Source organism: Typopeltis vanoorti, chromosome 10, assembly GCF_054136105.1.
Source record: "Typopeltis vanoorti isolate ZY-2024b chromosome 10, IOZ_Tvanoo_1.0, whole genome shotgun sequence".
NCBI classification, from domain to species: domain Eukaryota; kingdom Metazoa; phylum Arthropoda; class Arachnida; order Uropygi; family Thelyphonidae; genus Typopeltis; species Typopeltis vanoorti.
Genome location: NC_143558.1, coordinates 42,346,210 through 42,360,424, shown reverse-complemented (window position 1 = coordinate 42,360,424; position 14,215 = coordinate 42,346,210). Strand labels below are relative to the sequence as shown.

General features: G+C 33.6%; 1 protein-coding gene across 5 annotated transcripts in view; it reads right to left on the bottom strand.

Annotated features, from left to right (window-relative positions):
- LOC150102365 (mitotic checkpoint serine/threonine-protein kinase BUB1 beta-like) overlaps positions 1-14,215 on the bottom strand; it is a 386,807-nt gene that overhangs the window by 35,564 nt on the left and 337,028 nt on the right. For all 5 annotated transcript variants that reach the window (XM_090399214.1, XM_090399217.1, XM_090399216.1 and 2 more), the window contains 2 exons: positions 6,180-6,269; positions 1,517-1,671 (listed from right to left, as the gene is read on the bottom strand). In XM_090399214.1, coding sequence (XP_090255340.1) covers positions 1,517-1,671; positions 6,180-6,269 — 245 coding nt within the window. The remainder of the gene's footprint in view (positions 1-1,516; positions 1,672-6,179; positions 6,270-14,215) is intronic.

Here is a 14,215-nt window from a genome sequence, read left to right as displayed (position 1 = left end):
GTGGTGTGTGCAATATACACAGGCATCGCAGAAGAAAAGGCATCTAAAAGATGTTAAAAAAATAAGAGTTTAAATGAACAACGAATAGTACAGAATGGTACATATAATTATGAATGTACATCGTCTTCCATTCGGGGCCCCTTCAGATCTTCCCGGAAACGAACAAATAAATTCTGAAATTTTATCCTGGACCCGATTATATCACTGTAATTTTTTATTAAAATTTACGAAAATATACCTAAAATAGTTCTTTATTTTTTGATATATCATAAATCAACTTATGATTAATTGTTGAGTTCTGTGTAAAAAAAAATTGTATAAGCAGGACTAATCCGTAGGTAACATTATACTGTAAAATGGTTTTCATTTGTTTTTCATTTCCTGTTCGTTTTATTCACACTTTATTCAAAAAAAAAAAAAACTTTTTTGGAAAGGCGCCGAACATTAATCGCACACACAAGAAAAAGACTAGGTGCCGGCGCTGAATAGAAAGATTCTGAAAAGGAATCTTAGAACTGCGAGTCTTTAAACTGGAGGAGTTGAGACTGCCAACAAGTGTTTAGTAAATAAAAGATATTGCAGTCAATGTTCTAATTGAATGGTCAAGGAAACACTGAATAGAAAGTTTCATCTGTTTTAAGGAGATGTGCATCTATTTGTTATTTCTATTGGAAAGGGTAATGGAATTAGCTCAACTTAAATATGTTGTTTATGAAGTAGTAGAAGAAACTTTTTCTCCGGTACAAAAATTAGTAAATTGTGCATCAAATTGAACTGCAAGAGTATTTATACTTCGGTGAGACAGGAAGAATAATATTGTGTGTGCTACATAACAGTGATAAAAAAGGATCCTATGGAAAAGAAGAAGAAAATTTTATATTTTCAGAAAAGGCCCTAACAAAGAAACTAACCATGATCATTTTTGTTGTTGTGAACTAGACTACTCACGTCTACTAGACTAACACCTTGTTAGTCTAGTAGACATGATTAAGTATATGTTAAACAATCCAGTAATAGAATGAGTCAGAGATGAATGATTTTAATATTTTTGGATAAGAAAATCTCTAAAGTGTCTAAAATCTGTAAATGCATATACTATTTTAGTTTATTAAATGTGTATATTTTTTGTATTTTGTCTTGAGTTAGTGATTTTTCGGATTCTAAAAGAAACAGTTAAAAGTCATTGCATCAAACAGTATTGAACAAGTGTGTACATACTAAACACTCAGAGTATAAAAACAATCTTTATCATACAGATAATCTCAAAACAACAACAAAAAAAAATCTTTATAGAGATGAATAAAAATTAAAAAAAGTCTCAAACAATAAGCATTTGTATGAAAGTAATTTGTACACCTCTTACCTTGTGATGTTTTGTAAGTTATATAGAAATAAAATGCTATTTATGTCATTAATTTAAATTCTGTTTCCAAGTGTTGATTTTCAGAGACCAGACCCAGAATATCTCAGTAACTCATGCTTAAAACTTATTTTAATAAAAGCTTTATATACTTACACATCCAGAAGTAAAAAATTATCAGGTTTGATATCACCATGGATAATATAACAGGAATGAATCTGAGAAACAATTTGGAGCATTTCTAGAGTAAAATACATGACCAAGCATTCTGGTACAGGTATCTGTGCTTTCTTATAGAGATTTACAACGTCCTGTAAGGAAAAAAATTAAGGTTGACATTAAAAAAAAAAATTAAAAATAAAAAAAATATATATATATATATATATATATATATATTATTTATTTATTTTATATTTATTATATATATTGTAAATCTGAATGCAAAATGAAAACAATTCAGAATATCCTATTATGTGAAATTGGCAACTCTCATCCGTTCACCTAAAGACAGATTCTCTCCTTTATCACATCCAGGAGTCTATGAAGTGCCCTGTTCATGTCATCGAGTCTACTATGGACAGACAGGAAGAACTGTGGACACCTGCCTCAGTGAACACAAAAAAATATATTTGGCACTTTTGCTATGGCAAGTCAGGTCTGGCAGACCATGCTTTGGATGCCCCTGCACACAGGATCAATTGGACAAAAATAAAAAAAAGAAGTACTGCACAGAAGCTTTTACAAGTCAGAGAGGATGTTCCTGGAATCAACAGAAGCCTTGAAAGATACTCCAAACCTCAACAAGTATGGCTGTATAAATCTACCAAAGATTTGGGAGACAGTCATCCTAAGACCAAATTAATATCTTTTTTTTTTTTTTAAACTTAGATGGCACCAAATTAGGACTTTAGTCTTTGTGTTGCACGCTACAATTACTCATACTAGTCGCACTGTTGACCAGATTGTGGTTGTCTCGCTACTGTAACAAACTTTGTTTGTGTGCTCTGAAGATGCTGGATAATTTGCTGGATGCAGCAAAATATTTGCATTTAATTTAATAAATAGTTATATTCATATCAATCTGTGTTTGTATCTATACCGTTAAAATCCAATCAACAAAAATATCCTATTATTACATATAATTTTAGTGGACTGCATTGTCCAGTGTATAGTTCAGTTGTTAAATAGCAGGATAGGTTCAGAATTATGAAGACATGATGAAAATCAAAGCAACCTGTGTATATTGAGCTTTGTATAAGGTGGCAACTAAAATATGTGAATTAATGCATGTAGAAGTTAGTGATAATACAAGAAGACACAAAAGAGCAAGTTGTTCTGCTGGTCTAAAAGTGACAAATTTTCATGTAGCCTTCAACTGCTAGCATGAATGAATGATGAAGTGTAATTTAATGAGATATTATTGCAGACCGATTACAAAATTTCCAAACAGAAAAATTTATAAAAATTATAGTACGCTGCTCAACTTATGTTGTAATTTTTTTTTCCCTAACACAACTCACAGGTGTCAATGCTTCTATGTAATTATTTTTCTTTCTTAATGAATCAAATGTTGAAAGGCAACAGATATGATGATTAAAATACAAGGGAAAGTGAATTTGAAAATTGCACTTGAAAGGTTCCTCCACCAGTGACAGGGATAGTGAAACAAGTGTGAATATTTAGAAGTCTATTTTAAAAGAATTACCAAATTTTGATTTTGGACTGACTACCAAACCAGAATGATTCTTTTCCCCAGAATGTTGGGGGAAAAGAATCAATTGGGAAGGCTGCTATTTCCAAAGGTAAGTATCACATCATCTTGCAAAAATGGATCCATAAGCTCCAGTATCTCCAGATCACTCATGTATCTCATTCATTGTATTCCTTCCTGTCCTCTGTCAGAAGATCCTTAAGAAATTTCATTCAGGATCTCATAAATATTTTACATCACTGATTATGATCCACAGTTTGACATTTTCATGTACCTGATGGTCCTCCTCCATGCCTGAATTGATCTACAATATCCAAATGAATGATCGATCTCAGAACAAACTATTCTTAATTTTCCATATGTTTTTATTTCACATGAATCTTAATAATCTGATGGTTTTTGCATTTCTCCTATCTCCCAGGACTAAGCCAAGCTTTAAATGCTGCTTCTCAGTGATGGCTTCAAAAGTTCCTCCTGTCACAAACTCCATTTTACTGTGATTCAAATACGTATAAAATAAGAAGGATAAAAAAAAAATGTTGGCCTTGATGTTTCACCAAGTTATTAACTCTGCCCAGGAGTCTATATATTTTTGTGTTTTTTTAGATAGGTTTTTTTGATTAATTTGACTCTTAAAGATGTTTCCCAGTGTTGATTTTCAGACACTACATAGAAATCCCAGAACATCTCAATAGCTCATGCTTGAAACTTGTATTTTTGAATAAGTTTAACTGCTATTATGTGTAAATAATACGAGGGTTACTACACAAGTTCTGCACACGTGTAGAGCCAGTGAAATGAAGTAATAGTTTCCACTTTCATATCAGTAGTAAGCCAAACTGAGTAAAAGCAGAGTAGTTTTGCTCATTTTCTGTTTTTGGTGTTCTTTTTCTATGAAATAAGACTTCAAAATAAAAGAAGAAGAATCCTACTTAGGTCAGAATCACAATCATGGGATCTTATGGAAAGGTATAGATGGCAGGTGTTTTCTCACTCACTGAATGGTTCTGACAGGAGCCTCTAGACTTCAATATGTCCCTTAAGATGAAATAACCTGTGGGAAGTACTTCACTGCCAATGACAAAATTTCTGCTGAAACAACTTTTCAAACATATCAACATAAGAAGTTTGCTGACAGGAATATAGGAACTTATTCAAATGTTGAGAAGTTTGAGATAGCGCATAATGGAGATCATATAATGAAGATCGTGAAAGTTTTTTCACTTGGTTATACTATATATTAAAGATACCAAGAAATTATATTCTTGGTTTAATCCTTTATCCAAGTGTAAGCAAACAAAGTTTGCACATGGAGTAACTTCATGACTGGGCAACTCATATATAAGGGCTAATGACTACACATCACTTGCCTTCATCATCATGAACCATGGGCTCACTACCCGTTGGTGTCCAATGCTTCCTTCTACTTTTCTTTGTTCAGTGCACAGTGTTGCATTTTCTGTACACCTTTCACGCCAGTCCTTTATGTTGTCTATCCATTCTCTGTATGGTCTACCTCTTCTGTTTACCGTCCATAATACCAAACATGAATGTCTATCACTTGCCTTGGTATCTCATAATGCAAAGCACATATCTTTATGGACATGCATTATAGGAATGGTCACTACCCAGACCAGTTTCAACCTTTATTGAGGTCTCATCAGTCGGAGCCAGACCCAGACGTGATACCAAGGATGAAGTAATGCAGAAGTCACATTTCCATATACAAGTAGCCACAAGGTGTAAAACCTTAAGAATAAAATTAGAGATAGATGGTGAAAGTTTTTCCACTTGGTTATACTACAAATTAAAGATGCCAAGAAATTATTTTATATTGATGGCTATCCCATCCAGTAATTAACGAAGAAAAGAGCCTAAAATGCATCAACTTACAATGAATATTACAAAAGCGTAATTTAGTGGTCTTGGATGAGAATTTCCAGTTAGAAAAAACAACTGTCACAACTGTGAAACCTATAATTACAGGCACTAATGAAAAAAGAACATACAGAGGCAGAGTTCACGTCTTATCTAGCACGATATTAACAAAATTCATGAAATTTAATTTCAAAGAAACTGTTTTTGAATACTTGATGTAATGAATATTCAATATCCTTTCTTTTCATAAGTCTTCTAACATAATAAATATAATACATTAATCATTTGTACACAATGTTAAGTTACTTCAGTGCTCTAGTAAAACTTTTAAGGGTGTGTAGAATGCACACATCATAATCTAGCTACTGAGTATAATGCACATTATTTACTTCTACTCTAACCTTTAAATATCTTATCCCTCAAAGGGAACAAATAGAACTCTTCTGGCAAAACTAAATTTTTATAGAAATCAGCAAGAAGTTGGTTTCCACCCTTAATTGTCACCAACAGTTAAGTTCATGGCTATCAAAGTTTTTGCAAACTTCAGGAATAAGAAGTGCAACATACAAAACATATAAATAATGTTCCTAATCCCAAACCTGTACTACTGTGTGAAATATTCAGTCAATTTTTTCTGAGTTGAAATTAAAAACCTCAGTTTCTGGGAGAAAAACCCTACTTTCATGTATCAAAGATCATCTAACTGGAAACCTTTGAAAAACACGTAAATAAATTTCCTCTAGTCATAAACTAGAACCTAACCTATAATGGCCTTTCTTATGGAAGTCCAGCATTATAGAATCAGAGATGCTGCAACATTGAAAAATAATGAACAATGAGGTCGTCATAAATTTATGTATAATTTATGTGATAATAATAAATAATTGATACTCTGTATCAATGTTAATTTCACTGGTATCAAAATGTTATTTGAATTTCAAGCAAAATTTGCCTTCATGCAATTACTGATGCATGAATGCAAATCACATCAAGACAGTATTGGTGGTTAATATCCTAATTTGAAAAAAAAAGGTATTGAAAAAACATTGTCTACAGACTTTGCTTAAGTTACTTCAATGCTATAATAAAACTTCTGAGAGTGGATAAAATGCACACATCATAATCTAGCCACACATTTCTGTGGGTGTAGAATGTTGAAAATTATAAGTATGCAACTATTTTTTTTTTGCTAAAAAAATAAAGTTCTTAGAAAAGCATGATTATTCTTACTAGAAGAGTTCCATTCTGGCAATATTCACTGACCAATATGCTACAATTTGAGTAGACTGCCAAGGAATCAACTTTCATCACACTATTTCTCTATGAATAAAAAATAAATGCAATGAATATAATGAGGTCAGAAAAGTTTTATATGCAATTGTTTTATTTCAGGTTATAACAACCTATACTAATATTCTGGAAGAGGGTATTTCTTACTAGGAATTCAGCTGTATCAAAAATAATAAATAACTGATAAAAGCTTTATATATTATATATACAAAATACATAATAAAAAAAAAACTTAAGTGTGTAATCTTCTAGTGTTTAAGGAATTATGTTTAAGTGTACTGTTTTATCATTTTCTGATGATAAAACAGTACACTTAAACATATTTTGTCACAGATGTATAATTAATCTTTGTGTGTGTGTGTGAAATTTTTTCAGCTTCTCTTGACCAATAATTCAATACCTAAGATTTTAAATATTCAATGATAAAGTTGCTTTTGTTGGTAATCTTGATATTTTATAATGTCATCATCATCAAAATCAAATTCCTGCCATGTACCCTTAAGGGGTGTACAGGATATGATAGTACTACATGAAAAAAATTACATCATTACTAACTTCCTATCTACAATTTTCCTCCAAATCAGTCTGTTACTTGTCAAGACTTCAACATTATCCGATCTTATATTTCTATCGTCTAAGGCACTTTGTACTGCATCAATCCACCTATATCTTGGTATTCCTCTGGGTCGTTTTGCTGCCAACCTGGCAGAGAACACTTGTTTTGCTAATCTTTCTTCACCCATTCTGTTTAAGTGAACATATCACCTAAGATTAGGTCTGCTAACGCATTCCTGGATGCTAACAATGTCAAGTTCTTTCCTAATATCCTCGTTTTTTATATGATATTGCCATTGATGCCATCTGTTCATGCCACTAATCTTTCTCAGGATTCTCATATCTACGGTCTCTAGTCTTTGGTCAAGTGTTTTACTTCTGATCCAGCTCTCATATCCATAAGTAAAAACTGGTTTGAACACTCTTGTATACAGCTAATTTAGTGTTCCGACTAATTTCCTCTTATTCCATATGAATTTATTCAATTGACTTCCAACCATACCAGCTTTGCTGATTCTGTTGTCTATTTCTATATTGAATTTACCATCTTGACTAAAAATCTTGCCTAAGTAGCTGAAATATTTTACTTGTTCCACAGGTTCTCCATTCACAACACAGTTGACATTTTCATTGTCTTTGTCTTTTTATTGCTGACCTTTATTCCATATCTATTACAACAGTTATTCAATTTAGTCAGAGAATCTTGAAGACTTGTAGTGGAGTAATTTAGAAGTATAACATCATCTGCATAAAGCAAAGAGCTAACATTAAAATCTCCAATTTTGATATGTTTAATACCACTTTCCTTCATAATGTGATCCATATAGATAATGAATAACAGAGGGATAATGTACATCCTTGTCTCACACCAGATTTAACATTAAACCATCTTCCTGTACTTCCTCCAATTCTAACTGCTGACTGACAACTGAAATAAAGACCAAGTATTGCTTGATATAATGCTCCACTGACACCATATAACTGTAGCGTATTGAATAGCTTCTCTTTTGGCACCTTGTCATATGCCTTTTCCAAATCGACAAAACTTAAATAAATACAGATCTTTGTTATATTCGCATGCTTTCTCGACTATTTGTCGTAAAGTGAAGATCTGATCCTGACAGCTTCTATTTGGCCTGAATCCAGCTTGTTCTTCTACAATTCTTCTCAATCGTTTCTCAAGTATACTTGCATAGATCTTGAGGGGAACACTTAGTAGGGAAATACCGCTGTAATTCTCACATTCAGTTTTATTTTCCTTTTTATATATGGGCACTATGAGAGCTCTACTCCAATCATCGGGAATTTGTCCCTCTGTGCAGGCTTTCTGAACTATGCAGTGCAACCACTGTAAGACTTTTCTACTACCATACTTCACCATTTCTGGTCGAATATCATCTACTCCTGCTGCCTTTCCACATTTTAAGCCTTTGATGGCTTTTTCTACTTCAAGTATGGATATGTATTCCTGACTGCATGCTTCATTTAGCAGTTTTTCAAAGTAATTACTCCATACTTCAAGGATATCTTTTCCTTCCATTTTCATGTCACCTTTATCATCTCTAACTCCTTTTACAGCACTCTTTCCTCCATTCCTAAGCTTCAACAACCTCCAGAATATTTTGCCACCTTCTTGATATTTATTTTCTATATTCTTGCCAAAGTCCTCCCATGACTTTTGTTTAGCATTCTTGCATTTGTCTCTGTATTCTCTAAGAGCACAAGCTGACTTATTTGCCAGGAACTGATCTTTAACCCTGGTGATGTTGATATGCTTTCTTCTTTTCCTTCACTGCCTCTTTAACTTCCTGTGTCCACCATGGAGTTCCAATTTTTCTATCCATGCAGACAACTTCACCACATGCCTCTCTAGCTGAATAAATCAGGGCTTTCTTCAAGGCTTGCCACTGAATCTCCAAGGTTTGATTCCTGTTCTGAAACTCTTTCATTTTTTCTTCAATAATCTTTGTGTATTTTAGTTTACAGTTCACATCTGAGAGCTGCTCAACTTTTATTTGCTTTAAAACTTTCTTACATGTTATTCTTTTCAATATGAAATTTAATTTTATCCTGCTCAAGACTAAATAGTGATCACTTCCAATTTCAAATCCTCTGTACACTCTGGTGTCCTGCACCAGAGAGAAAACATCACTATCAACAATAATATAGTCAATGAGACTTTTCTTATTCCTTGCCTCTTCTCTCCATGTGAATTTGTGCACATTTTTATGTTGGAACATTGTGTTAGTAATAACCAGTCCTGAGCAGAAATATAATAGATATTTGCCATTATTATTAGCTTTGCTCTTTTCTCCAAATTTTCCCAAAATATTTTTGTATGTCTCACAATCACTTCCTACTCTGTATGAGATCCCCAACAAGGACCAACTTTTCCTTTTTCATTGTGTCAGTTGCTTTTTCTAAAGCATCAAAAAATTCTTGCACTTCTACCTTAGTAGAACCTTCTGTGGGACCATAGGCACAAATATGTCTCATTGCCCAGTTCCCCATTCTCATATTTGCCCACATTACTCTACTTGAGACTGACTGCCATTCAAGACGATTAGCCTCGTATTTTGTGTTGAATACTGGCTACTCCTTCTTTTCCTTGATTGTCATTGCCTGAATATAACATTTTGTATTTATTGCCCAGAAAGATCTCACCAGTTTTTGTCTTTTTTGTTTCAGTCACCCCTATTATGTCGATCTGGTACTTATCTAATTCCTCAGGTAGCTCCATTTCTTTGCCATTCAGGCTTCTTATGTTGATAGTACCGATCTTTAACTCTGGTGATGTTGAGTTGGGGTGTGTTTTCAGATTTGTTCCAGTAGCTGACTTTTCGCTGTTCGCCCTGGTTCCCTGGCAAAAACAACGGGGGACTTGTTTAACCAGGCAACGCTCCAGCCAGCATGAAATTTTACATTATACATTTTATAATGTATAATGTAAAAATCCAACATTACTGTATAATGTTGGACTTTTTTTTTTTTTTTTTTCACTGATCATATGTTTAAAAATGGATTCATTTATTCAGCTGTCTTATTCTGAGGAAGTTGCACAAAATCCAGCAAAACTGAAACGCGTGAGGGTTGTTCCATATGTTTCTGGCCTGATTAAGTTTTAGAGGTGATAGAAAGAAAATAACCGTGTCACTTTTCAACATAATCTCCCTTTGCATCACACTTTTCACGTCTTTGAATTAACATATCTATGCCCTTCAAATAATAGTCTGTACTTTTGTCTGCAAAACAGCCTAAAACTCCATCTTTCACCTCATTGTCATCTGCAAATTTTCTTTCTCAAAAGTCTTTCTTCAGTTGCGAGAAGAGGGAGTAGTCACTGGGTGCTAGATCTTGACTGTAGGGAGGATGTTCAACCCCCTGGAAGCCACAGTTCTTCACTGCAGCCTTTGCAACAATAGCCATATGGAGGAGCATTGTCATGAAGCAGGCGAACACCATGACTCAGCATTCCTCGTCTCTTCTCCTTTATGATGCTGTGCAGTTTGTGCAGGAGTGAAGATTAATATTCTGCATTTGTGGTGGTATTCCTTTCATTGAAGTCAACCAAGAGAGTTCCCCAGCAATCTCAAAAGATTGTTGCCATGATCTTCTGGGTGGACTGAGTGACCTTAGCTTTTTGCAGCAGTGCTTTACACCACTCAGAGGATTCCCTTTTGGGAAGAGCATCATAATAAAGGATCATGGTTTCACCCTCGGTGATGGATTACAGCACTTCTCTTCTCTCTGATTCCTTTGACAAAGCACTAAAAACTTGTGGGAACAGGCAACAATATGCTCCTTCTGAACTGAAGAGAGTAGTCAGTGCACCCACCTTGCACTGACCATCATGTGAAGCTTCTTGTGAATGATGCAAAAAATGGTTGTTAAAGAAAGCCCCAACTTTGCTGAGATTTCTTTGAACTTCAGCCATCTGTCACTGAGCAACAAGAAACATTTTCCTTAGTCACTGACAGACCATCACGAGGATCATCTTTGATGCTCTCTCTTCCTAAGTGAAACTGTTTAGCCTGGTGGAATATGAAGGAGAAGCTTTCCCCATGAACACCATCACATTGCTGTTTGATAGCAGCTGGAGAAAGCCCTTCTTTGGTAAAAAACTATCACAGCACAGTACCCAATTTTTAACATTACACCCACTTAGTGTGTCACGTGTTAGTCAAATGAGTGCCTCCAACTGAATGACACAAGGTAGTAAATTGAAACTGGTATGCTAAGTGCTAAAGCTCCCCCATAGACAGTGCTATCTGTCTATGTGTCATGCACACTGTTTTAAAATTGGCATGAATTTTGTATGTCAGGACAGAAACTTTTGGAACCTACCTAATATGTCATTTATCTTGATAATAAAATGTTTATTGTACCAAATAATGACTTCATTATTGGATTCTCTTGTAACTTTATTCAATAGCAGGATTTTATCATCCCACATACAGACAAATCGGCCCTTCAGACCACATGCAATTACAGACAAAAAATACTAGTGATAGTAGTGGTGGTGGTGAGCAGTAGATGATGAATGGTCAGGGGCACGCTGGCCATATGTGCAATGTGTGTAGAGGCACACAGGTGCCAGGATAATAAAGGTGGCAAAGATTTGGTATGATATTTTAAATAAAAAGAATTTTGTCAGCAAAATACTACAGTCTTCACCAATGAATCTCCAACTTACTTTAGATGCAATGAATGATCTAAATCAATTTTTAAATGATTATAGGTCTGATGAAACTTTCAAAGAAATTGTAGAAAGCTAAATTTAATTGCAGCGAAATTTGATGCAGAATCTGTATTTTGTTGTAATAGACCACTAAGGCGACATAAAAAAAGACAACACAATTTGATTACGAACATGAAATGAAAATATAGTAGATCCTGAAATTTCATTTAAAGTAATTTTTTTTCTCTGCACAATAGATCAAATATTACAATCTTTGAAGGAAAGATTTACTTTATTAAAAGAACATATGAATTCATTTCAGTTTTTGTATTTGTTAAGTACTTCACGAAATAAAGAATATTTATTATCTTGTTGTAAAAAGTTACGACAAAAATTAACACACGAGAATCATTCAGACATTGACACAGACGATTTATGCGAAGAAATTTTACACTGTCAACCATTTATTTCTAATTTAAAAAAACGATATATAACAGATAATTCAGTATATTTATTCAAACGACTTAATCACAGTTTATCCAAACTTCACAATTGCTCTTCGGATTCTTTTGTCATTACAGGTATCTGTAGCATCTGCGGAATGGCCCTTTTTCTAAACTTAAAATTATTAAAAAATACTTGCGCTCTACAATGGTACAAGACAGATTTTCAAATCTTGCCATTATATCAATAGAGTCAGATATTTTGAATCAACTTGATATACATGATATTATTCGAGAATTTTCATTAATGAAAACTAGAAAAGTTCAATTCACTAAGTGATTTTTCTTTCTGTTTAAATATTTATTTAACTATTTCTTTACCCAAGAATGTTTAATATGTTCCTATTTTATATACTTGTAAGTTACTATTATTTATTTACTTTATTTTTTTTTCAAATTATTTTTGTAACCTCCTTATATGTTTATTGTTTTTTATAAATTTTTTTTGTAATTTCTGCTTTTTGTTTAATAAACTACTAATTAATATATTTCATATTTCATTTTAACTCACTGATACGTTTTTATATATTGATTTTTTATTGGGGGGGGGGATATAGGGGCGCCAACTAAAGTTTTGCACACAGGCGCCAGACATTACTGGCACGCCCCTGTGAATGGCAGCAGAGATTTGATATAGTGGTGGATATGAGTTGTAGAGTAGGTGTCCTCCCTCAATGAGTCTTCAGACTCCTTGGAGGTTTCACGAAATAATAATATTCTTTTATTGTTTTCATTATTTTCATTCTTTTATTATCTCATCATCATCAAATTCCTGCCATGTACAGGATATGATAGTACTAAATGAAAAATGTACATCATTACCAACCTCCTATCTGCAATTTTCCTCCAAATCAGTCTGTTACTTGTCAAGAGTCCAACATTATCAGATCTTATATTTCGATCGACTAAGGCACTTTTTACCATATCAATCCACCTATATCTTGGTCTTCCTCTGGATCGTTTTCCTCCAAACTTGGCAGAGAACACTTGATTTGCCAATCTTTCCTCGACCATTCTGTTTAAGTGACCATACCACCTGAGATTAGCTCTGCAAACGCATTTCTGGATGCTAACAATGTCAAGTTCTTTCCAAATATCCTCATTTTTAATATGATATTGCCATTGATGCTATCTTTTTATGCCCCTAATCTTTCTCAGGACTCTAATATCTGGCAGTCTCTAGTCTTTGGAAGTAAAACACTTTGGTCAAGTGTTTTACTTCCGAATGATCAAAATCCATGTGTTAAGGCTTAAGTGTTGTGAAGAATTCATGTTGGAGGTTTAATGGAATATTATCAGCACTGAGAAAGGATTAAAAATAATTTTGATACTTCCAATATTTCAGCTCCATCACTGAGACATCTTCAGGGATTACAAAAAGACTTTTTGTAACAACACACACACACACACAAATATAATACAATAATGAGTGAAACTAAACTCCTATCAAGCTGGTGACTTTAGTTTCACTCACTATTGTATTACATTTGTGTGTGTTGTTACAAAAAGTCTATATATTCCCTGAAGATGTCTCTGTGAGGGAAATGAAATATTGATATTAAAATTATTTTTAATCCTTTCTCAGTGCTGATAATATTCCATTAAACCTCCAACATGAGTTTTACTTCTGAACCCAGCTCTCAGATCCATAAGTTAAAACTGGTTTGAACACTGTCTTCTATACAGCTAATTTAGTGTTCCAACTAATTTCTCTCTCATTCCATATGAATTTATTCAGCTGACTTCCTACCATACCAGCTTTGTTGATTCTGTTGCCTATTTCCATATTTAATTTACCATCTTCACTAAAAATCGTGCCTAAGTAGCAGAAATGTTTTGTTTGTTCCACAGGTTCTCCATTCATAATGCAGTTGACATTTTCAATGCTTCTGCCAATTTTCATTGTCTCTTTGTCTTGTTATTGCTGACCTTCATACCATATCTATTACAACAGTTATTCAATTTAGTCAGGGAATCTTGCAACTTGTAGCGGATTTATTTAGAAGCGTAACATCATCTGCATGAAGCAAAGAGCTGACATTAACATCTCCAATTTTGATATTAGGCTTAATACCACTTTCCTTCATAATGTGATCCATATAGATAATGAATAACAGTGCAGAATAATGTACAGACTTGTCTGACACCAGAGTTTACATTAAAATCTTCCTAAACCTCCTTCAACTCTAACTGCTGACTTACAACTCAAATAAAGACTAAGTATTGCTTGATATAATGCC